Here is a 26,794-nt window from a genome sequence, read left to right as displayed (position 1 = left end):
GTTGCTGGGGGGTGTGGGAGGATGGGAGGGAGAGGGAACTGGGATTGATATGTAAAATAAGATTGTTTATAATTTAAATTTAAAAAAGAGAAACATAGGATTCAAAAAAAAAAGGTGAAAAAGAACACCACCAGCAGACAAGTGGACAGGAGAAACTCCACAAGGCCTCAGCCCTACACAAATAACTACAGGCAACTAAGTTATGCTGAGAATAGGAGGAATAGTCTTTCTCAGGGGAGAATACAGCAATTTGTTATCCAATTCAAAATGGGTATCAAGGAACATTATAAAGGCTGAATAGGTTATATTTAGAAATATACAATCATGTGGTTTCTATTCTTTGTTGTTAACTTGACTACATCTGGAATAAACTAAAATTTAAGTGGCTAGGTACACCAGTGAAGGATATTCTCTTAATTAAATCATTTGAAGTGGAAAGATTCACTTTTAATCTGGATCTTTTAATGTGGGAAAATACACCTTTAATCCAGACATTTTGGGGTAGGAAAATCCACCTTTAATTTGGGCCATACCTTCTTGTGGCAGCCTATATAAATTACATGGAAGCAGGAAGTTTTCACTATTTGCCTGCTTATTCTTGTTCTTGTTGGCAAGTCCATCCATTCGCTGGCATTAAAGCATAACTCTGCAGCCATAAAGTGAAGATCAGCTGTGATGTCCAGTGTCATGGAATGAGCAAGTATTGAATTCTAAGACTTTCTGTTGGTAGACAGCTATTGTTGAATAAGTTAGACAACAGGCTATGAGACACTGTAATAAATCACCTTTATGTATTTGTATGTATATATTCATACACTTGAATATATATGTGTACATATGTATTTATTCTAGCAGTTCTTTTCCTTTGCAGAACCTTAAGTAATACAATACACATACATATATATACCCAACAATTAATGACAAAAGAGTCCGAGAATTAGAAAGAGAACAAGAAGGAGTATACTGGATAGCTTGGAGGGAGATGGAAAGGAAAATGTTGTTATATTATAATCTCAAAAGTATAAAGAAAAAGTCTTCAGTCAAATAATATGGTCATGTAACTGGAAAGCTGGAAATTACGTCTATCATGGATCAGAGAGAGAAATTCAGTCCCTAAATTTTCTTTATTCAAAGAGCCAGCAATTTGAGAAGACAGAATATTAACATCTTACAGATCTGTCTTTCTGTCCCATCTTCATTCAGGGAATAATCTTGGGAACAGAAAGAAGGGCATCCAATCACTGAAGAGTGTGATCCTTTCCTCCAGTCATGTAGTCAGTCTGGTCTTAGATCCATGGTGATGATGCTTCCCTCTGTCAACTTCTCAGCTGACACATGAGGATCTTGTCTGCTGGTCCTATTATCTTAGGACCTGAAAGAATGGGAAAGACTATAGTCTAATGCTGTAGACATCCTTACTTCAGTTTCAGTGTACTTTTTACACATGATGAAACAAAGGAAACAATGGTCTAAGGAAAGTTGCTTGAGTTCAGAAAACATGTAAATAAACACCAGTAAGAATATATTGAATATTCACAAAGTAGCCCTTTCCCAGAAATTTCTCAGGACAGACCAGTTTAGACACAATTGCCTGACATTATAGATTACATCTGGGAAAGCATGAAAGCAAGGCAGAAGACCATATCTAGATTAAGGGTGCACTTATCAGATTGGGTTCTATAGCTATGTTCTGAAATCCAAAAATAAAAATAAACACATCCTATAAAGAGTAAATGTTTATCACACAAGGTTTAGAATGACAATCAAGAATAATCTATGGAACAAAATGCACCTGAGGTAAAGGACCTGCTGTCTTTTCCCTGGAGCCACTCTCACAGTTTTCCAAGGCATTGTTCACCATGCATCATTCTTTTGACTGTGTTCCGACACAACTTCTGTACTTTTCCTCATTATTGTTTCTCTCTCTGTAGTGGAGGGTTCACATACACAAAGGCCATGGCTACTAAGCTTTATATTCCTCCTCACTTGTTAGAAGTTAACTCAGAACAGGCTCATTGTTAGTAACATGTAGATTCCTTTCTACAATATGAAGTGCAAATGTGATATTATAAAAGAGAAAGGTATGCCTCATCTGTCCTTCTTGTTCCCCACCAGTGTGGCTGATGGACTGTCAGAGGAGTCAGTGGAGATCTGATGCTAGTTCTGATTCCATTCATATCTTTACATTCTGATTTTGAAGCTTTCATTTCTCCCCAATCTTACCATATCTTATAGTCAATGATAGCCCAAATTTGTGTCATTTGAAACGCCAAGAATGCATGCTGGAAACTTCCAATTAATGGAAGAGATACTATTTCATGTGTCTTATGTTCCACGTCATCCAGAAAATTACAAATTCAATTATTCCCTGCTATAGAACCTCCTAAATCACAACAAGCAATGATGCTTAAAATTTCTTCCTGAAGGATGGATATTAGTGTGCCAGGCATCATTCCAATAATTATAGACATGAACTCATTTAGCTCTCATGACACTTCCCTGAGAAGTGTCTGCTACCATGGTTTTTTTCACTAATAAAGTACCTGGCATTTAGAGTTCATATTAATCCAAGCAAGATGATTGCAGAGTTCAACTTGTGATATTAAGATATTCTGTCTCTTGGGGACACTGCCCATAGCGATCATGTGTTTGTTTAGGTATATGATGCAAAAATCTGCCTGAAATACCTAATCAAATTTTTGATTACATACTCTGGCTGAATGTTCCTTATAGGCCTATCTGTTAAAGGCGTAGTAAACTAGGGCGTGGTGAACACCTTAAGAGGTGGTCCTGGTTGCCAGTCTTCCAGTCTTACAGGAGTATGCTCTTAAAGGGGATATTATGCCTCTGGATCTTCCATTTCTGCACTTTAGCTCTAGACGGCCATAAAGGGAGCAGCTTATTCTGCTAGGTCCTCTCTGCCACAATGTGCTGCCTCAGCTACCCCAAAGCAACAGAGCCTATCAATGGTAGAGTGCAGTCCATGTGGATCAAAATAAAACCACCCTCTTTTTAATAGATAAACTTTGGTATTTTCGTTCTAATAATAGAAAACTAACTAATACAGCATGTGTTCAAACATCAGTACTATTATAGTTCTAAGCACTGTGTGCACAGAAGGGAAGTTTCAACAGGCAAAGTGGTTAAGTGTAGGAAGCATCAGGCATCATAGTTAAGGGTAGAAAACATGTCTAATTAAGCAAGTATAAAGTCAGTAAGGAAAATAAGAAATGAAGAGGGGTTCCCACTCTGAGCAAGGTAACCCAATCACAAAAGACAAACGTGGTATGTACTCACTCATATGTGGATTTTAGACATAGAGTAAAGGATTACCAGCCTACAATCTACACTGCCAGAGAAGCTGGTAAACAAGGAGGACCCTAAGAGGGACACACATGGTCCCTGGAGAAGGGGAAAGGGAAAAGATCTCCTGAGCAAGTTGGGAGCAAGGAAGGTGGGTGGAGGGAGCTAGCAGAATGAGAAGGGGAGAAGAGGAGGGGTGAGGAGGACATGAGGGAGCAGAAAAGTTGAGGTGGGGGAAGAATAGAAGAAAACAAGAAAGGAGATACCATAACAGAGGGAGACATTTTAGGTTTACAGAGAAATCAGGCACTAGGGAAAGGTCTGGAGATCTACAAAGATGATACCAACTAACAATCTAAGCAACAGAGGAGAAGCTACCTTAAATACCCTACCCGATAATGATTTTGATGACTGTCTTATATGCCATCCTATAGGCTTATTCCAGCAGCTGGTGGAAGTAGAAGCAGACACCCACAACTAATCACTGAACTGAATTGTAATCCAGTCACCAAGAACAACTGATGGGCAAAGGGGTCCAGATCAGGCTGGTGAAACCCACAGAAACAGCTGACTTGAACAATGGGGAGTTCTTGGTCCCCAGCTTGGATACCAGCATGGGACTGATCCAGACCCCAGGAACATAGGTTTCAGTGAAGAGACCTCAGAAATCTACAGGACCTCCTGTAGTAGTTCAGTACTTATCCCTAGCATAGGCGTGGACTTTGGGAGCCCAATCCTCATGGGGGAGGCAGGGCTAGCATAGGTGTGGACTTTGGGAGCCCAATCCACATACCGGGTGTGGGGGGGGGGGCTAGGCCCTATCCCAAAGGATATGATAGATTCTGATGACCCCTATGGAAGGCCTCACCCTCCCTGGGGAGCAAAAAGGATATGTGATAGGGTATTAGTTGGGAGGAGTGGTAGGGGAGGAGGGGAGGGAGTGGGAACTGGGATTGCCATGCAAAAAAAACAACTTGTTTCTAATTCAAAGAAAAAAATAGGGTTCCATGACAATTTAACTGAATTGTAGAATAATAAAAACTCAGGGACAGATATTGGGGTTCAAGATGAAGATCAGAGAAGCTAAGCAACCAAGTCACCAGAGATCTCTTCCAAGGTCAGGGAGTCTCCTCAACATGGCTGGAGACTAATTGCCCTAAGTCTGAGTGCCTGCTCTGAGACCCTGCTCCTTTCTTATATACCTCTCTAGTACTGGGATTAAAGGCATGCACCACCACCAATAAACTTCTATGGCTAACTAGTATTAACTGCTAGTATTAAAGGTACATACCACCACTGCCTGGCCTCTATGGCTGTGGTTAACTTTGCATTCTGATCTGCAGGTAAGCTTCATTAGATCACAAATAATACATCACTACACTGACATTGTGGAACATGGCTGAGTATCAAAGGATTTGACCCCTGGATGCCATAAAAGTAGCCAGAGTGATCCTGTGCATAATATCTCCTGGGTGAGTCTTTCTGGACCAACCCAACCACACAAAAATAGCCTCTAAATCTAGCCCAAATAATAATTCCAGACTCCAATCCCATCTGGTGAATTTCCTAGATGTTATGGAATATATAAAAATATAAAGATGTATTACATTTGTTTACACTTTGGAATATTACTTTAATTATGTAAAAGTATGTTACATTTATTTCCACTGCATTAGTATAATGATGTAATAATGTGTTAGAACTGTTTAATTATACAAAGATGAGTTGTATTTGTTTCACCTTGCTTGCCTAAGGCACCTGGATTGGTGTAATAAAAAGCTGAAAGGCCAATTCGGGCAGACGAGTAGTCAGCTTCTATCAGGCATGGCTTACAGTGTCCCCTACAGCCAATAGCTAGGAAGGAGAAGCATAGGTGGGGTTGGCAGGAAAAAGAATAAATAGGAGAAATCTGGGTTTGAGAAGAATTAAAGAAAAGAAGAGGAGAAGAGAACAAAAAGAGAAAGAGAAGGGCCAGACAGACAGACAAACACAAGAGGCAAAGAAAGAAAGAAAGAAAGAAAGAAAGAAAGAAAGAAAGAAAGAAAGAAAGAAAGAAAGGAAGGAAGGAAGGAAGGAAGGAAGGAAGGAAGGAAGGAAGGAAGGAAGGAGAAAAGGCCTTGAGACAAAAGCTAGATAAAGAGAAACAGGTTAATTTAAGTTAAAAGAGCAATCCAGAAATGAGCCAAAGCTAGGCTGAGCATTCATAAATAATAAGTCTCTGTGTCATGATTTGGGAGCTGGTTGGTGGCACAAAAGTAAAAGCCTAGTACACCTGGATGCTACCCCCCTCCTGCAATCTCCCCAGTCCCCAGACCTAGGTTGGGTCAGACACCCTATATACTAACCTGGTTTGGTGAGTCTCTCTTGCCCCATTCTCAACCTTCATGCTAGTTTCCATTTGTCCTGTATACCAGAAGAGTCTGGAAGTCCATCCAACTCTGGTCTACATGTGACATTTGTAAACTCCAAGCCTAGCCAGGGTTACACATATGTGCACTGGCCTAGTCTATTAACTACTATGCATCTACATTGCCTGCATCTTTTCCAAATGCCGGGCTTGGCCTTAGTCACATATCTGGTACACAAGCATAGTAAAGTTTGCCACTTGATAAGAATCCTGTCTTGTGGTCGTTCTTTCTGCGTCTCATCCCCATTCCCTATCCCTGACTCTCTTGGCCCAGGTTGATGTCCTGCAGGTCGGGACACATTGTTTTCTCCCACTGCAGGAATAGCATGTCCGAAAATGACAAGTGCTGCAGATCTGTCTCTTGTAGACACTGTGGAATCAGTTGCTTCAGAATACCCACAGGGAAGCTCAGGAAACTGCCCAAGGGCCAAAATAAGAACACTTTATTGCATTTACAAGGCATAGATTTTATAGCTTCTTAGATATTTGCATGACTATGCAATTATACTTTGTGGTATCATTGTCAATGGTTTGAAAATACATAAAAAGTATAAATGAAACAGCTAAAACTGAAAAATATAAACCATATAAATCAAAATCATATAACAGTGACTCAGTTCTCAGCTGCTAACTTGCCATACACATACATAATTTCTTACACATATATACAACAAAAGCCTAAGAAACAATATTCTGAGGCTAGACACTATATAAATATGAAAATAAATCTTTACCCTTAACCTCAACTTTAGAGGAGAGAGGACGGTTTGTATTCATTCAAATTATACCTAGTATTAAATAATCAAATGTTGTATGATATCGTATAAAGCAACAAATAGAAAAATAAATTATGAAAATGAACAGACCTAGAAGGTAACAGTGAAAAATGCCTACTTTTTAAATATTGTTTTCCATGATGAAATTAAAATATTATCCAATGTGTTAAAGTGCATTTAAAAGGTGTATATAGCATCATTGTGATTTTAAAAGTTGTCTAAGGAAAAATGGATGCAAGATAAGTTACTTGAAAGAAATGTGTGAACATATCAATGTAAGCTTAAACGAAAGAAATGTGTGAACATATCAAAGTAAGTTTAAACTGAAAACATTATTTTGTCCTTATTTAAAATATTCTTTAAATTTGGGAACACTTTTAGAGAAATCAAAATATAGTCTACCAGCAAGACAACTAAAAATAATTTTAATTAGCTTTTCCTTAAGCAGAGATAGAAATATCTAATTTGAATATTTCATATTCAGACCACTGAAAATGTTGGCTTGTCATTCAAGTTACCTAGACAACTTTTTGGTCAACTCAGCTGTTCTGACCCCACAACTAGAGGCAAAACCCCAGGCAGAACTTCTTCATTAACAATACATGTTTTTTTGTTTTGTTTTGTTTTGTTTTAACAGAGTGTAGAAGACAAAACAACATAGGAGGGAAATAACATGAGACGAAAGAGAACATGGTAGCATGCATGCTAACAGTCTGTTCAGTGAGTACCACACATGTATCACCTATTAATATGTAAGATTCAGCCTTGTCTAGGATCTCCATTTTGTAAGGTAAACACTAATGGCAAACTTTTAATTGTGCCACATGTTACAAAACTCATCACTACTCTTCCCTGCCATCTGTGCCAATTTCTCACAAAGCATTCTTTTTTATCAGAAATGTAAGCCATTAACTGGGGCTGCAAACCATTAAACAGAAAGTAGACATTCGTACAGAGTTATGGAAGATTCTGTTCTTTTGTTACAATCCCAGAGACTTTCGGTTGGGATAAGGTACTTGGCTTTTGTGTATAACTGTACCAATTCAATTCCCAGTTACGGAAAAAAAAAAAAATGAAGCTCAAGCAATTTCAAGTTTGATAACAAAAATCAAAAGCATAAAAGGGGTTGTTAAAAGAAGTGTCATTTAAAAAGAAGTCTTTATTGCTCTTTGTGTCCGTGTGCACATGCATCATCTGCTCACAGTGACACACGTGTGAAGGTCAGGGAACCATTTTCAGGAGTCCGTTCCGTCCGTCCACTGCAAGTTCATGCACGGAGTTTGGGTTAGGAAGCTTGGGCAACAAGTATTTTGACTTCCTGAGACACCTTGCCAGCCCAAAGAATTGTTTTAATTCAATTTTTAAAAAAACAAAAAAGGTTGAATATACATAATACAATTTGCATAAGTAACTGGTATTATTTATGTTCTGGGTAAGCTATTCAAAGCCTAGACCTATATGAACCAAGATATTTAAGTCTCTTGCTAAGAATAATCTAATAGGTTCAGGCTACTGGAAACCTGTTTTTGCTGGACAAGCCTGGGTCAGATAGTAAGGCCTTTGCCCTTAAAGACATTTTGGTCAGGAGGAGTGGGAGGCACTGCAAGTTCCAGGAGAAAAGCAAGACCAATCATGTCTTCGGTAATGAGTAGTCATAAGTCACATTATCTAAAAGACAGACTCACCATTTTAAAGGCAAACTTCTTTTAAATACAGCACTTTCCAAAGCCATGCCTAATAACAATCTCCCATTGTTCATTAAGGAGGAAGCTAACACTTGAAGGTAGGAGCTGAGGAACTGGCATTATGCTACAGATAATGTTCTAAATCATGGGTCAATGTGAAACAGCAACAATATTCATATTCATAAAACTTATTCTTTCCAAATACAAAGTTTGGTGGCTTTTACCGTATTCAAAATTATGCTGCTACTACTGCCAAACTAATTTCAGTAGCTGTGTCCATTCTCCTAAGGAGGCAAATGCCCGCTGGCCATTTGAGCCAACTCCCCTCAGCCTCTGGCAGACATTAGGTGGAATATATTTCTGTGGCATTGTAGTATGTGTTATACAAATCTTCACTAAAATGTTCACATACAACTTAAACCACAGGCTTCACAAGTATTCCTGAAATTGTATTTTCTTATTATATACATTTCTTCAAACATACCTTCTGTTTTCAAAAAGAAAAATATTTTTATATAATGGGAGTCTAAAATATTCCCAATTTCTCAAATTCTACTCTTACTTCAGAAATTTAACAAACCAATACCTCAGTAACAAAAGGTATGCTTCACAGGGTCCTTAGTAACTATGAATCACTGTGCCCTTCATGCTCCCTAAAATGCACCAGAATCTAAGAGGCACTGGAGGCTAACTTCCTTGTTTTGCAGAGGGGAAGAGATCTAATACAGCGTGGACTGCCCAACATGATCGGGCTAGGGAGCAGCAGTAAAACTGATTTGCCAAATGGAAATAACCATGCTATCTTATACCACCCATGATTTAAAACTATAATACATAATATACCACCAGAACCATTGTTCTTTAATACAAGAGCACTGAATTGCACAAAACAAAGTATTATGCTCTTGTGTCCAAATTTTAAGTAAACACTGTCACAGGTTAACTACAAAGTCAGTTTTCTTATGAAGCAATTTTATCAGTGGGTTCTAAATAGTTTTGGTCTGAGAATATAATTTTATTTTACATATCATATCAAAACCATTGACACATTTTCTCTTAGTGATCTACAGGGGTCAAACATCCCAAATAGCTCACTAAGAAAAAAACAGAGAAAGCCTGAGGTTTCTGAGAACAGGAAGCACAGCTCAATTTGCCAGGTTGTGTTTCTTCATAGGCCAGTGTTGTATGACGCACATTCCATTGAGAACCAGTGTCCCACAATCAGTATTCTAGAAACAAGGACTTTATGAACTGAAGGCAGTTGGGGTTTAGCCATTGCAACAGTTTTTCATTTGCAGGGACTTTCTGGAAGTGGACCCAACTAGACTGGTAATTGATCTGCTGTCATCATCCTCTGTCCTTTTCTTCACTTCCCTGGAAGATGGGAGAAAAGAGTTACAACAAAGGTAAGCTATTTGTTTACTTACATGTGGAGATTAATTACAGGGCCAATATAAAATTAACAGTTTCCAAATACAAAACCTTGATAATTCTACCATTAAACAAATGTCTCATTTGTGTCTGCCTACTTTACAGGCTGTCAGCTACGAGACTCAGAGCGAGAGATAGATATCTAGATAAATAATTACAGTCACAGGTTTGTGCTTAATCCACCTTTATAGTGTCTTCTAGGAAGCAAGATGCTTCTAGGAGATGCTGAAACTGGGAGAACTTCTGTGGTTGTTTGAATTAAATATCCCCCACCTTCTCAAGCATGTGCATGCTTGGTCCCCAGAAGGTAGGGCTGTTTAGGTAGGTTTAGGAGGTGTGACCTTGCTAGAGGATGTCACTCTGATCAGAATTTGAGGTTTCAAAACCGGAGTGCCATTCCATGTTTGCTCTCTGCTTCCTGTTTAAGATTTGACACAAGAATTCTCAACTGTGTTTCCATCTTGTCACCATGTGTACCTACTGTAAACATACAAAATTCTCTAAAAATGTTAAATAAATGTTAAAAAATGTAGTGACATTCACCTGCTGTCACTTCAGCAGGAATCCTCGGTTCAGAAACAACATACACAAAGGCTAAAGCCTAAAAGAACTTGGATAGTACTAGAGTTTGCTGTGTCTGTAAATTATTATAAATTTTGTAAAAAAAAAAAAAAAAAAAAAAAAAAAAAAAAAAAAAAAAGAGATGAGATGTAGGTGACTGGAGGCCATGAGCCGAAACTGTTCAATGACACCAAGTCTGAGCCCAGGAGACGTGCTGCACAAAGAGATGTTTCTTGACCTATGGAAGACCTGAGGCCTGTTTCCTCATTATTTCAAGTCAGGATAGTCATCTCTTCCTAGACCAGACTCCAAACATTCTGCTGACCAGAGCCTGACTTAGTATGTGCTATAAACCCATGACACTTATTAAGATGGCAAGGAAAACCACAGGTCAGTTTTCACACTAATGATTCTTACACAAATTCAAATGCCATCAGAAAAAGAACTGCATGCAGAAAAGTATGCACTTTTTTGTCTCTAATTAGAGAACACTGTCCCCTTTTAGTAGATGCATAATTCCTTTATTACCACAAGGAATCATGCTTCCATCAGTGGCAGACTGTCTTAGTTAAGGTTTCTTTCGCTGTTATAAAAAACCATGACCATGTGTTACTTTGGAAGGAAAGGGCCTATTTTAGCTTACAATTCCACACCACAGTCTACCATCCAAAAGAAGTTAGGGGAGGAACCTCAAGGCAGAAACTGAAGCAGGAACCACAGAGAAACACTATTTACTGGCTTGCGCCCCATTGTTTTCTTAATCTGCTTTCTTACCCACCACAGGACCACTTGCCCAGAAGTAGCACCACACACAGTGGGCTGTGCCCTCTCCCATCAGTCATTAATGAAGACAACGCTCTACAGGCCTGTTTATCAGGCAGTCTATGGAGGCATTTTCTTGGTTGTGCTTTTCTCTATCATGTGTCAAGCTGACAAAAAACTAATGAGGACACTGACCCATTGTTAACTTGAAACACAAACGCACTACTGTTAATTCATAACCTTTCATTGTTTGTTCATCTCCAATGCTAATATCACGGTAGAAAACATTCCAACATTCTGAAATCTTTAAATTCAAAGTTAAGCCTCTCTAACACTAATTTGAAATTTCTTTCCTTCGCTAAAATACCCAAAGTCTCTTTAAAGTTCCAAAGTCTCTTAACTGTGGAATCCTGTAAACTAAAAAAGAATTAACACACTTTCATACTCCAACATGGAAGAACCAGGGCAATCATAAGCAGATCAAAGCAAAACCACAGTTCAACAGTATGAAAAGTTCAGTGTTTGATTTATGAGACCCATTTATCTGGGCTTCAAAGCCATGGGTCCCATCTCCCCTCTATCACATACACGGTAGGGCTCATAGTCTAAGGCCAGCTACAGGCTGAAGCTGCTTCTGTCTTTGATGGCCATCCCATGGTACTAGCATCTCCAAAATGCTGAGTCTCTATGGCAACTGGGCTGCATTTTCACCAACAGACTCTCCTGGACTTCCTTCACAGACTCTGCCCTGCCACATGGTGCCAAGCTTCAGTTTCTCTCCCTGAACCCTTCCATCCTGGAGATTCTACAAGCAACTGAGGCTACACCTTCACCAATGTCCTCACTTGGCCTCTCAAAATACCCAGTCTCAACTACTCTCCATGACCCTTTTATGCCTTAGAAACCAGTATCACCTGGGACACACTACCAAGTTTGGCTGCCAGTGTGAAATACAGCCTCACCCCTCCTATGGACCAGAGCTGTGTGTGCTGTCCCTGAGCCAATACAAAGATTTCACCTTAATAGCACTTGTCTCCTATTAGTCACCACTAATTTATCAGCTCCAGCTGACCAATGTTGATAGTATCAGAAAAGCAAAGGTTCTATTTTAGTGCCCTGGTCTCTTCTCAAACACAGCTGATTAAGCCCCAGCTGACAAGAATTACATATTCTCCATTCAAAATATCACATGAAGAGTCCCAATAAAGTCTTTGAAGAACTCCAAAACTTTCTTATGAAACTTTACAATCCAAGCCCCTATCATCTGTATTTTTTTCATATTTCTCAATTTTCTCTTCCAGACTCCCACAGAACAGCTCATTATGTTTTGAAGATCAAAGGTTTTTCTAGCCTTAAGTTCAGTTCCACAATCCTTTCACAATCTACCCCAAAACAATACAGTTAGGTTTGTCCTGGCACTAGTCCACTCATTAGTACAAATTTCTTAGTTAGTGCTACTATTACTGTGGTAAAGCATTATGACCAAAAGGAACGTGAGGAGGAAGGAAAGAATTTATTTGAGTTTATAGTTCCACACCATCCTGGGAGACAGGACAGTAACCTGGAGGCAGAAATGGAAGCAGATTCCAAGGAGAAATGTTGCTCACTGGTTTTCCCCTCATGGTCTTGCTCAGCTTGCTTTCCTATATAACCCAGGACCACATGGCCAGGGCAACCAAATCAAGCATTAAGAAAGAAATGACCCAGAGGTTTGCCTACAGACCAATCTGGTTGAAGTACTGTCTTAGTTGAGGTTCTCCCTTTTCAAATGTTGATAGATTGTGTCAAGCTAACAAAATCCTAAACAAGAAACACACCACGCAGAAAATAAAAATCAGGGAGATAGTACTGTTATGTCCAGCAATACTTGAAGAACTGACATGCTCGATTTATGCAAATCTTCTAGTGATGAATTTTATTCTAAGCCATATGCAAAATGCTATGTATTCTGCATACTACTGCCCTCTTTTAATAATTACAAAGTGAGCAATTCAGAAAATGATTCTAACTGGTAGGATATGCAATTTGCCTCTTCTGTTGTTGTTGTCTGTATACCCTATTTGACCAGAAAAATTTCCTAACAGGTTAATAATAGCCTATTGTGCTTAAATTTTGGTTTCAGGAGATGATACTATAAGTTAATTATTATATTTCATAGTGATAATTTGCAAAATGTTCAAAAATTCTGTAGCTACAACTCTTTTCTTTGATAGTAAAAAATAGTCAGTGTCCACAATGAACAAGTAGAATTATTAGATTTTATAATAAATACATGTACTGTTTTCCTTACCATGAAAGACAGAATTATTTTCTGTAGCAGATATTCTAACTGAATGCTATGATAAAAAAGTTTACAAATCCATTAGGTAAGTGAAAATTTGATATTTCTAAACACAAGGCAAACTTTACCGAGCAAGATGGAGAACAGCTTCAACAACATTGGAGCCATCTTTGGCACTTGTTTCACAGAATAATGCCCCATAGGTCTGTAGAAAAAAGTATACACAATTCAGGGAAGGCTTTGATTAGATTTCCAGATATTTAAGTTATTAAATTAAAAACATTTTTTTCCTAGCCAAGTATGTTAGAACACATTTAATTTCAGCACTTTGGAGGCAATGGCAGGCTAATTTCGGCGATGGAGGCCAGCCTGGTATGCAGAGTGAGTTCCAGGGTAGCCAGGGCTACAAAGAGAAACCTTGCCTAGATAAACAAGTGTGTGTGTGTGTGTGTGTGTGTGTGTGTAGAATGCTAAGAGTAACAACTGAGAAAAGTAAAATCAGAGTTTCAAGGCTTACAAACAGACAACCATACCCTGCTCAATGACACATTGATGCAATCTTCCTGCTTTACCTTACATTCTGTCTTTACACCATAAATCTCCAGGCACCTCGCCCTTCCCTGTATTTCTTCAGGGTCCTAAATTCCAACTGATCTCAGGATGTTTACACTTACTCTTTCTAATAGCTAGGTTGCTTACCTCACTTCAACTCCTGTGGTGATATATTGTTTATGATTTATGAAAGCCACTGGAGGTCAAAATAGAAAGGCAGCCATACTAGTTAGCCATAGAAATCAGGCAGTGATGGCATACACCTTTAATCCCAGGACTTAGGAGACAATATCAGATGGATCTCTGAGTTCAATGCCACCCAGGGCTACATGAGATTAAATCAGTCTAAAATAGTAACTGAGCTCACACCTTTAATCCCAGAACTAGAGAGGAATAAAAGATAGAAGGGTCTTCAGTAGTCGGTCTCAGGATTCTCCAGCCACACTGAGGAGAGGCAGCAGTCTGAGGCTTGGTGAGAGCTCATGGAGACATGATCAGCCCTTTCAGCATGAGGTAGATGTAAGACCTAGTGGCTTGGCTACTTAGCTTCTCTGATCTTCAGCTTGAAGTTTGAACCCCAATATATGTCTAAGTCTTTAATTTTTCATGCTACAAATTCCAATTTTTGTCTTGGATTTTTTGATAATCATTAAGTTGTTTCTAATTCTAACAAGTATCTATCAGGTCTTCCTGTCATAACCTCACAGGTTTTTGTTGTTGTTGTTGTTTTGTTTTGTTTTTGCACTGGACACAATTCTAACAGTTATACTTCCATGCCATTATAAAACAAGATAGAGATTCTTTTAACAAAGGACAATTGTGGATGCAATTGGATGAGGATTAAATATTACCATATAATTTAAAGGAAGGATTTGGTGGCTACTCTATAGACCAAGAGAGGAAAGATTCTAATGGATTTATATAAGCAACTGACAAAGAGAAACCTATACAATTCACAAATACACATGTGTAGTAGAAACACATGGTTATATATGACAGCAGGAAATAAAATAAGTCTTGAGGATTTCAATACTAAGTCAAAAGATGCATAAGGGAACAAGTTGAAACTCAGATTGGAGGTAACAGTTGCCAGGCATAGATCCTAGGTCTGAAAAGGGCTAAGTGCAAAACTCTTGTCAGATGAACAAAAGAAGGAAGTGTAAACTATGTAGATGGAAAGACTATGCTTTTAAGAGTAAAGTATACATGCAAAAGATTGGCTCCAACCAAGTAAAGTACACTGTTCTGAAGTTGGAGAACAACAGAGTTAACCACCGTACTAACAAAGTGAACGTTACAAAGGGAAAGGAATGACTCCAGAAGAATAAACTATGCAGGAATGAGGATTATTTCTAACAGATTCAACCACTCAGGGTGACGCATCTCCACAACACAGTTAGACACAGTTGTGATGACTTAGTCCAATACAGTGAACTATGGAGGCATGAGAACTGTCTTCAACACAAAGACCTATACAAAGTGAGAACTGCCCCAGAAACAGTTAACTACACAGGAGGAAGACAGTGTCCAATACCATCAACTACAGGCTCAGTCTTTAACACAGTGTAATACACAATGGTAAAGAATACAATAGAGTGAACTACAAGAAGTATAAAGTAGACAGGTATGAACTGCCCCTAAAATAGCCAACCACACAATGTGAGGGCTGTGTATAACACAGGCAAGTACTCAAGGTGAAAAGTATCTCCAACAAAGTAAGAGACAAGGGCCCAACACAATGTGTTGGATATAGTCTTCCACTACTGTATATTAATACACAGGATGAGGACTGTATCTAACACAGTCATTTAGTAAGGACAAAGTAAGGACTGTTTTAACACAAGGTAAAGATAGTTCATAACACAGTCAACTATGCAAGATGTGGAATGTCTCCAAAACACTGAAATAAATAGGAGTGAAGACTGTCTTCGACACAGGAACTACATAAGATGAAGAAGGTCTTCAATACAGTGACATAGGGATATGAACTGTGTCTACCATGGTAAATTACAAAACATGGATGAGGACTGTTTCCAACAAGTGTAATATACAAGGTGAGAAATGTCTCCAGTATAGTGAACTATATAGTGATAAGACCTGTGTCCAAAATTGTTAACAACACAGGATTAAAAAAAAAAAAATCCTCAACAAAATAAACTATACAGGGGAAACACAAGGAACTAGAGAAGAGAGAATAACTCTCTCAACTCAGTGGAGTAGACAAATATGAACTTTCCCTAAAAGAGCCAACTACACAATGTGTAACACTGAACTACTAAAGGTAAGAATTATCTCTAAGAAAGTGTAAGACATAGAGGTGAAGATTGTGCCCAGCACAGTAAAGCACACAGGAGTAAGGGTTGTATATAAAACAATGAACTACACAGGCACAAGGACTGTCTCCACCACACTGAACAAACAGAGTGAGGTACAACACAGGGTGAGGACTGTGTCAGCACAAAGAAGTATACAGGGTAAGGACTGCCTCCAATTCTGAGAATAATGACCTCCCATAATATTGTCTCATTTTGGACACCCCCACCCCTCTTACCATGGCCAGTTTTTCTCCAAAATATGCTGAGATACACTTTTGTTTCTCTGCACTAGCAGTATCACGAAGATCAGCCTTGTTTCCTACCAACATGATAGGAACAGTTCTGTGGGCTCCATCCTACCAGGAAGGAAAAGAAGTAGACACACATTAAACACCAAACCAACTATAGTGCTGTGAAAATGGTACCAGTAGCTTCCATTGCCCAGTTGTCTAAAGGTGCCAAATTTAGTATTCATCATCATTTATAGGTGTGTAGAACAGAATACACAGCTGTTTTCATTGTCTGTGTCTATGGTGATACTTTCTTTGTGATCTAACAAATAAACCGTGCCTGAAGATCAAAATGTAGAGATAAGCCACTAGTTAGCTACATACATACTTTTTTTTCTGCAGATTTCTTTTATTTGAATTAGAAACAAGATTGTTTTACATGACAATCCCAGTTCCCTCTCCTTCCCCTCCTCCCCTACCATGCCCCCATGCATACTAAGCCACTAGTTAGCCATACACCTAAGCCACTCCTTAGCAGTAGAGGCCAGGCACCGGTGGCCACAAAATTAATCCCAGAACTCAGGAAACAGAGGTAGATGGGTCTCTGTGAGTTCAAGGCTATCCTGGGATACATGAGAGTGAATCAGTCTAAAAGAGAACCAGAGCTCACACCTTTGATCCCAGCACTTGGGGTGACATACATTTAATCCCAGCACTAGAGAGGAATACAGGGCAGGCGCTCAGTGCAGTCTGAGATTTGGTGGAGAGAATTGCAGTCTGCAGTCACACTGAGGATAGGATCTCCCCCTTTAATCTTAGCCTTGGTAGAGTAAGAGCTCTCTAGTGGCTTGGTTACTTTGCTTTTCTGATCTTCAATTTGAACCTCAATATCTGTCTCTGGGTTTTTATTATTCGTACTACAATGTCTTAGTGATAATTGCAACAATTACTAAATAATTAAGACTATTTTTAAAAATCAACATGTCTTGAAGCACAATCACCCTTCTTCCTCATTTGCAAGTGAGAAGTCTGAGATTCAGAGAGCTGAAGTAAAGACATGCAAAGCTGAAGGCTGGGGTCTAAAGTGACTATATTGCCCCACATAGACAATATACCACTCTTGGATAATAAAAAGGTGGAGGGTATGAGTCTAGTCATCTATCTACACTGTGTACAATGTACTACAATCACTACTCAACCCAGTGACATGACCACAAAATTCTGTTCAGTTGGAATGTCTACAGGATGCTGGGTAAAAGCTTCTCCTTAAAACCATGTTCATTCTACATCAACTGCTTCAATGTCAGGTGCAAAGTATAGATAATTCTTCTTTATCTGTACAAGCATAAAACTAGGGTACAGGTTCCAAGTCACTACTCTAGTTTACAACAAAGCAAAATAGTCAAATTCTAAATATCAATATTCTTAAGTCATAGATTCCAAAATTACTTGTTCAGGATCTCAGAACCCCTAGTGGGGCCAGGAGCCCATGTCTGGAGTAAGGATCTCAGGGGGCATATTTCACCTTGTAAGGCTGTGATGTAAATAAAAGATGTGATAGGCATGATAGAACTGAAACATAAGTTTCTGGTTCCCAGCTGGGATAAGTAGCCACTCATTCAGTTTGAGATGTTCCTCATACAGGGTCAAGACATAAGGACAAACATGAGACTATATTTGATGTTTGCCTTTGATTGAAGGTATAAAAGTATACTTAATGCAAAGAGGAGCAAGGAGCACACAGGCCTCCTTGGTACTTGTTATTCCACATATTCAGATGCTCACGAACTATGTTCTTTGGTGATCTCTTCAGGACTCATAGTGAAGACAAACAAATACTCATACTAGCCAAGTAGCTGAGTATTAACTGACTTCAAAAGTCTTGTAAACAGAATGTAGCCTCCATTGAAGTACAGACTTAAACACTACTTTCTCTATGAGGGCCCCTTGGTCCTTCTGCCTCATCAAATGCCTGAGCTCCACCTTCCTTATTCTTCTGCAATACCTGCCACTTCCTGTCATACTATATCCTTGTTGTAAATTTTCCTTAGCAGACTATTGTAGCCAGCCCCTAAGTAGGCTAACAAGCAAACATTTCTCTGCTGTTTATGTTTGAGTCCCACACAGCCAATGAAGACCTGCCTGTCAGCAATCCCTGGACACCCTGGAAAGAAAATGGGCCACACCTCCTCGACTACACGGATCCAACTTGCTCCATTTCAACTGACACTCCGGCCAAAGCTTCGGATACTGATTTCAATCAAGTTGAGGATTTCAAGCGAGATCTTCTATCAAGAGAATCCCATCTAACATGGACTGGATACAATCCATTCAAGACTTTTACTACACTAATATTTTCTTCCTACAGGACCCCACATGACTATCATAGTCCCATTTCAGCAGGAAGTAACTTGGAGAATGCTACACCCCCTTTCCCCATTGTTGTCACTTAGGATAGTGTATATACCTAGTTAGGGATAGCTTCCTATTGTTTATGGTTGGGATTGGAAGGAGGTGTTCAGGCTTGGACACCTCTTTCAGATGACTTTAGGGTTTAGTTAAAATAGATACTTAGGATGTGACATAAGCAGATTGTTGTATCTTCTTATATTTTACCGTTATGATTGTTAATTTTGGATACTTTAAACTGTTAAGTTTTAATCCTCTTTTAGACTAAAAGGGGAATTGTAGGGGAAGCTGTAGCCACACCTACTTAGGGGCTGGCTACAGGTGTGCCTGACCACGCCCTCACAAGCTTTCGAGGGCGTGGTCGGGGGACGTAGGGACTGCGTTTTTCACTTTTGGGTTCTCTTTGCTTCTTGTTCTACAGACTGCTGCCACGCCGGCTGGCTAGGTCGCTCCGTAAGTAAGGCTTTTCCCTATTAAATACCCTTATATTTCTACCTGACTCCATATTGGTAATTTCCCATTATAGATTATCTTCTCCATGTCTGCCACTAGCAATGGTGTCACTCTTTGTAAGCCAATTAATAGGGATTGTGTAATTTCAGTGTCTCATCTTGGAACGAGCCATGGGGAAGTCTCTTTCTGGCTAGTATTTTTCTATAGTGAAATTCAAATGCATTGTGACACCTACTTTTTACCTCATAAGAAATCATCTTGTATACAATTTTCTGATCCCATGAGAAAGTTATATGGGTGGCTGAAAAGTTCACTTGTAAAATGCATCTGCAGTGCCTCACTCAATGTTAAGACATTTTCCTCATTGGTTGATCTTGCCTTCTGAATTGCCATTATCTGAGCATTTTCTTCAGCATACACAATGCCTGAATATGGAGACTAAGCCCCAAATATTAAAAGATGTTTGGCAAAGGACTCAGTGCTATAGCTCCTTACGGTTCCTTTAATTTCAAGGCAACTGCTATTCATTTGTAACTCACTACTGCACTTTACCAAAGTAATAAACAATGTTGACTCAAGAGGTTATGACCCCATTCCATCCTTATATACTAATATTATGAACACAAGCAAGTGCCCCGGGGTTCTCACAATACATAAAAATCGCTTTTTTCTTTCTTATTTTTTGGGTGTTAGAGAAATAAATGTAATATATGGGTAATTTTATCAGGTAAATATTAGATAAATGTGAATAATTTTAATTGCATTTATAGTGACTTTAAGATATGGTACTTTGGTAAGACAGGACATATTTATATTTCACCATCAAATAATTATTCCAATCACAGAGCATCTTTTCCAATAAATTCTGTAGTCAGGAAGCAAACATTAATCCACAGGCACACTTTTGATCAGACAACACTGGTCTTCAGCCACACCTGTAACTTAATATGTTTAAAATACAGATGATACTACTTACTTGGGAAATTGTATTTACCAAGAGTTTATATTTTCTAGACAGTACCCCATTGTTTTTATGATTGTTAGTAACAACTGGTAGTAAACCCAGTACTTTTACAAATTCTGACTGTGAAACCAAATGATGCAAAAGATCCATAAGTGGAGATATGAATATCTTAACATAGATGTCACCCATGCCACATGTTCAAAATGTCAATTCATATTTCCAAGTCATCTTGTGATACTTAAATATTCCCACATCACAACTAGAATAAGTTTAACTTTGTCTCAGCTGTTTCTAAAATTCCTGCCACACTGTACATGCAATGCAAATACTTTCATGCTTGGAAAAGTTGCTTTTGTGGCTACCCATGTTTCCATTTCATTATATAAGTTTCCTATGTTTTATCTTGTAAAGAATTGAGAAGTTGTTTCCAGGAGCTACTTGCAGAAGTATCTCCAATTTCAGAAATGGTCCTGGGAAGAGACAAGGCTGCCAATTGCACTGGAAACTTTCAATCTTCCAGACAGCACTCCTAATCATGTCTCCTAATCAGGTTCACTCCAGGAAAAATAAAAAATGGCATTTCTTAAGACAGTCCATGACTCCCTTGCATAATTTTTGATTCCTTCATTATAATCCTTACCTCAACCATATCCACCCATTCCCGTACGTTAAGAAAGCTTTTTTCACAAGTAACATCATATAGCAGTAAGACACCATCTGCTTTTCTAAAGTAAGACTTGGCAATACTTCTGAATCTGGAAAAGACAAAGCAAAAGCTCATCATCAACCTGTCATCTGGCCCGTGGCTTGAACTTCATCTCTATTATGACCTTCAGTTTTTACTTTCTATAACCAATTGCAACAAACAAAAGCCTTAACAGCAAACACTACTGATAAGCTTCTTTAAGAGAGGTCTAGTGATCATTGAGAAAGCCCATCCCTTTCTCCATAAGATAATTCCAAGAATTCATCCTAACCTCAAACTTTAGTCCCAACAATGGTGAAAGTATAATGAAAAAAAGGTCAACCCCAGGAACAAACAGATAGGAAACCAAATACCTGTCTCAGAAACAAGGCAGTGAGTGACTGAAAAGATATCTGATGTTGGCATACCCTACACATGCACATGTGTACTTTTACATATATAATATAGATATGTAGATATAATATGTATATATTCAAGAACACAAATGGTGAAAATCCCAGTCTTCTGGAGAATTATATTCTAAAAGGGCAAGAGTAGGTCTTTGTGTTTGTTTTTTTTTTTTTTAATGAAAAGAGAAAATATATTAAGGAGTAGGTACAGAGGAAACTAGATGTATGCTATTTCTTGCCTGTGGCCTAATCTCCAAGACCAAAAGAGGGGAAAGTGATGAGGTAAGATTTGCAGTGACCAAGGGCAGACTGTGTCTCCATGGTCATCACTGAATCTTAGTGCAATGAACAGTACAGACCCAGGGGCTCAAACATACTCATTGCATACCTGAGTAAATTTTGACCCACAGAGAACTAAGTAAAATTAAAATTTATGCTTCGTATTTCTGGTCATTATCAAGAACTCTAACATATGGAATCACCAGAAGTGTATCTGCCACTTATCTTGTGCTGTTGCCCTTCAATTGAGGGTATTTGATAGGTCTCCTTACCCATCATGTACTACTTCAAAACTAAGTACCCCTCACAGTGACACCACTCAGAAATGTTGCCTCCTCTCCACAGCAAAGTGTGCTGTCACAGCCAAACATCATCTCAAAAGAAGCTCAAGGATCCTCTTCTCATACAAATGATAGAAACATATGGGAGGAGATGTTGGGAAGATGAGCCTTTTTGGTATTACATATACCTTACAATTACAAATGCAGTATCTTAAAGTACAGTGATAGATTGTGAATATAAATAGTGTAGTCAACCCCCAGAGGCTTGCATTTGTATTCTTTAATCCAAAATACTATGAAAAGCACTTGCCTCTCTTGCCCAGCTGTATCCCAAAGCTGAAGAACTGTTCGTTCACCATCTACAAACAGTGTTTTCATCTGGAAATCAACTCCTGAAACAGAAACACCACAGGTAATTCTGCAAGTTTTGGCCAAAGACAAAGTACAAAACAAAATGCACTTGGCCTTCAAAGAGCAAGCTTTAAATAAGTCAATTCACTTATGGAGATATGGATGCACTATCTGCAGCCTGGCTGACTATGGAATAGAGCAAGCTCAGTTCATTTTTCCTAAATGATTGAATTCAGTCCTATATGTGTCATGCAAAACTGTAAGAACATGTCTTGGGTATGCTGGCTGGCAGTTTCTTTTACAGTTTCATTCTACTATCTACAAAGATTCCCATCATCCATTGATCTCTGTCTTTATTTGAGTCAAAATAAAGGATTATTTTACCACAAGGGTTCATACACAAACACACATAATGTCTGTGTACATGAATGAATACGTAAGATTTTTAAATCTGTGAATCTGTGTATATAATCCTGAAAGAAAAGAAGTCAAGCTAGAGGTGGTAATTGTCCTATTATCAATGGAAGTAAGAGTCATACCTAGGGTTGCACTCGTGTTGCCCTGAAATTCATTCTTGCAGAGTCTCATGAGGAAGCTGGACTTCCCCACTGCAGCATCTCCAGCAAGCACAATCTTGTAAGCCTTCTGAGATGTAGCTTTGAAGTTATTATCCACCATGTCTGTCTAGAGGGAAAAAGGCACATAGGTGATGACAGGGGGCATTTTTCATCTTAAGTAACATGCCATGAAAAGCAGAGTCTCCAAAGCTACCTACTTGAGGTAAAAGAGCGGAGATGGGTTTTCTGGAGGAACTAGCAGTGCTGCCTTCAGCAACAGACCCCTGTGGCTTCCCGTGTAAGACTGAGGCCACACTTTCAGAATCAAATGTTTCTTCATCCCTTATATCAGGAACCTACCCAAAAAAAAAAAAAAATCAACAATTAAAAACAAAAAGTCCCTCACAAATACATCAAAGGAAGGGAAAGACCTATAATGCGGAGTCTACTATTAGTGTGATTATTGAACAAACCTCTTCAAGGCAAATCTTTGAGAATTCCTCCCTATTTGGTAGGGGAAATAAAATCCATTCTAAAGACCAAGCTTCCCATTTATGACCTTAACAGCCTAGGTTATGTGCTGTTAAGACAGATTCCCATAAAACATGGTGGAAGATTTTAGTCAAAGGAAGTTATCAGAGTGTCATGGTTTCTGGCTTACATCTGTGTCTGATGCATCTCCCCCGAGGTTCTCCTGTGTTCCATGCAAACTCTGATACCCTCTCTGGTGCTTGTAGTCCACCTCAGAGTCACACTCATTGCAGTCTCTCAGAGTAGACAAGCCACTGTCAAAACAACTCTCAGGCAGGCTGTCAACTTCATAATTCATCTTCTGCAGAGGATCACAGAGAGCCAAAGAGTCACAATCCTCATCTGCATATGAAGAATGGAATGACCTTGTGATAAAAGAGGAGACAACTTTACCAAGGAGTTCACAATGCACAAGAGCACAAAAGGGACAAGCTGTCACTTGCCAGGAGATACATGATGTTCCCATAGCATGGTAGAGGAAGTGTAAAGTGCAACCAATTCATTCAGTGCAATAAGCTATGATGACAAAAGTCCTCAAATTAGAAACTTTACACATCTAATCCTTTTAAATTGGCTGATCTATTTCCTGATACAAAGAATGAGTACCCTAGATACAAATACAGTCTTACACTACTTTAATAAAATATCCCTAGTACACAAGAGCTTTTTCACTATAATACAGTTAGAGTACATTTGGAACAGTTTGCCTATTTCCAGATTGTAATTTTTTTCTATTTACTAGTCCCTTTGTTTGCTTGTTTCATTTGTTTGTTTGTTTGTTTGTTTTCAAGAGAGGGTGCTGGGAAATTTTTCCCTTGGGAGTGAGGAGGGGCAATTAGGCAAAGCCTACCCTCATTCAAAGTCCCAATGACAAAACAAAATTCAATTTCACCAAAGTTCACCTTACTGTTTCACCTTTTTCACATTTCTGAACATTAATGTAAGATCAGAATAGATATAAATTATTACTTAAATACATTCCTTTATTTTTAAATACAATACTTCAGCTCTCAGATAATTTGTCTTACTTTCAACTTCAATGTACAACCCAGATAATAAAAGAAGCAGGTGCTACATACCTATCATAGGTCAGTGGTTGAGAAGAATGGTGATTAAATTTGGGGCTGCTTCTACAAATTGTACTCCCTGGTGATATGTTATACGCACGCTGTAATACACAATACTTGTTTAGTATTGTAGACATCTTTTATACCACAGATATATGTTTATGCAAACCCATACAATTTAACTCCCAATACATATAAAAAGTCAATGAACCCACAGGAGCAAATATAAACATGAAAAATATCATTTGGAAAGTTTCAGCAAAGATAACAGACATGGTTTCTCTTCCTGAACAATCTTAGCTCTTACATGGCTCTACTGCATATTCCACAAGACTCTGCTAGCTCCTCAGATAGGCCAGGAGCCCACATTGGCTTCCTTAGATTTGTCTCTTTTGGAAATCTAATATAGCACTAGACTCTCCTGCCTAAAACTGGGATAAGAGGCTTCATCACAAATGCAATCTCAGGAAACTTCTTTCTTACTGGAGGGTTACAACCAAAAAACCCAAGGCCTACATTCTCTCAAGACATAGGGAACTTAAACAAGACAGAAGCCTAGCTGCCTCCTCTTGACTGGAAATATTTTTTTATTATTATGACCACAGTATTTCTCACTTTTTCTTATATTTTGCTGTCCTTCTAACTAGCTCTTATATTATTAAATCTTCCAAGCCTAAAATGACATGTTCAGTATCTTTCTCTAGCATATATATATATATATATGTATATAATTTAATTTTGATTAATATCATTGCATTTATTTTTTACAAATGGGCAAAGCATAATCCTTTTATGTAAAGAGTATCTCACTATAGGATCAACATAAAGTTATTCTAAAACATCACATGGTTTTCTTATGCTAAAACATTTGACCAAGAGAAAGAACAGAATATCTTGTACAATGACATCACATACCAAGGATCTGTTGAGCTTGCTGTAAGTGTTTTCCAGTGCACTCCTGAGACCATCATTACTGTCATGCAGTTTCCGGTTAGCTGTTCTGTATAGGAAAGAAGTCAGCAAACAGATACAGGAAGTATTGGGGGATCAAAAACCCCACTCTTTGTTAAGGCAGTGGCACTCAGAATGCACAGATACATCACGCTTTTATAAACATGTTTCCCTTCAAAATCCAGAAACAGAATGGGAAACAGATACAAATTGCCATATCTGAATTGATTAGTTCTCTATCCTGAAGGTCTGGGATCATCTTAAGAATAAATTTGCTGGGCTGTGGCACTTGCTCTTCCCTTAGATAATTCCTGTGTCAGCAGGCTTAATGCAGGTCACTGTTCTACTGTTCACACAGCTCAGCCCCCTGGCACTGATGCATATCATGCTGGAGATTCCTGCATCACATCCTCTTTACACTCTGATGGGATTTCTGTATCAAGCATATACTTGGTTATTGATCTCAGACTTACTGGGGTATAAAAATGAACTTAATAATTACTTCATGGGATAGCATGAAAGTCATTCAACATTCACTTTGCTTGGCTACAAAATGAGGATCACAGAGTCTCCATCCCATGGAGTATCTAATTTTCTTGTTTATAAACACTTAATCCTCCATATTACAGTTTTGTTATTACTTCCACCAGAATCACTTTACTAAAATTCCATAGTTCTCCAGGGGGAACATGTACTTTACCATTGTTATAATTCTCTCATTTGGTAATGTATATCATATTTATTTCTATGAGTAACCAGTTTCTGTCTTCCTCCTCTCTGGACTAGACTCATAAAAAGTGAGATTTTTTTTTTCTGCTACTCACTGTTCTATCCTTAATTCCAAGGGTACCTCACTCATGGAAGGTATTAACTGAGAAATATACTGAGGGAGTTAACGAGTGAATGAATAAGACTATATAAAAAGTGACCTCTGCAGTTGCCACAGCAGAGAGTTAATGAACACTAAAAACTGGAAACATTTGCTGAGCCCAACACTATTTCACTCAGTAGATTGAAAACCAAAGAATATACTGCGTTATGTGTAACAAACGGAGGAATATCAAGGTTTCTGAACAAAGATCCTCAGAAGATGGAATTACTACAACTTAGTGCTGAAGTTGATAGATTAGGATAGAATTTCTTAGGAAGTAGTTTATTTAAAGAAAAAAAAAGCTTTTTTTAAAAAAAGTGTATCTGCAGTCAGCATAAAGTAAAAGAGAATGACTGAACACTGTCCTATAGCCCCATCCACATGAGGACCTAGGAGCTCTCCAGATATGCCGTAGAGAACAATGAGGGTGGATGCTGCATCATAACAGAGCATAACACACATGTGACATACACTTTTCTGACCTGGGCAGACCGTGAGAATTAGACTGCACTGGAGTAATTCAGTTACAGGTAGATGAGTCATAAAGTGAAGTAGACATGCCAACTGTACTGTAGTGAGCAGACACAGTGACCTGAACACTGGTCATGGCAGGTTGTGCTACATGTGGCACATGTTTTATTAACAAATATTAGGCTAAAATACAATGAGCATTTCATATGAG

At 38.6% G+C, this 26,794-nt stretch overlaps 1 protein-coding gene across 1 annotated transcript in view; it reads right to left on the bottom strand.

The window, feature by feature from the left end:
• Positions 1–9,090: 9,090 nt before the first annotated feature.
• The window catches only part of Rasef (RAS and EF-hand domain containing), a 49,424-nt gene continuing 31,720 nt past the window's right edge, over positions 9,091–26,794 (bottom strand). The window contains exons 8-17 of the mRNA XM_027400233.2: positions 25,206–25,290; positions 24,303–24,391; positions 23,354–23,588; positions 22,911–23,048; positions 22,675–22,819; positions 22,095–22,176; positions 20,770–20,884; positions 16,310–16,429; positions 13,335–13,411; positions 9,091–9,545 (exon numbers count right to left, since the gene is read on the bottom strand). Coding sequence (XP_027256034.1) covers positions 9,440–9,545; positions 13,335–13,411; positions 16,310–16,429; positions 20,770–20,884; positions 22,095–22,176; positions 22,675–22,819; positions 22,911–23,048; positions 23,354–23,588; positions 24,303–24,391; positions 25,206–25,290 — 1,192 coding nt within the window. The 3' untranslated portion in view covers positions 9,091–9,439. The remainder of the gene's footprint in view (positions 9,546–13,334; positions 13,412–16,309; positions 16,430–20,769; positions 20,885–22,094; positions 22,177–22,674; positions 22,820–22,910; positions 23,049–23,353; positions 23,589–24,302; positions 24,392–25,205; positions 25,291–26,794) is intronic.

Source organism: Cricetulus griseus, chromosome 2, assembly GCF_003668045.3.
Source record: "Cricetulus griseus strain 17A/GY chromosome 2, alternate assembly CriGri-PICRH-1.0, whole genome shotgun sequence".
Lineage (NCBI taxonomy): Eukaryota > Metazoa > Chordata > Mammalia > Rodentia > Cricetidae > Cricetulus > Cricetulus griseus.
Note: the sequence above shows the minus strand (reverse complement) of the source record. Positions and strands in the feature narration are given on the sequence as shown.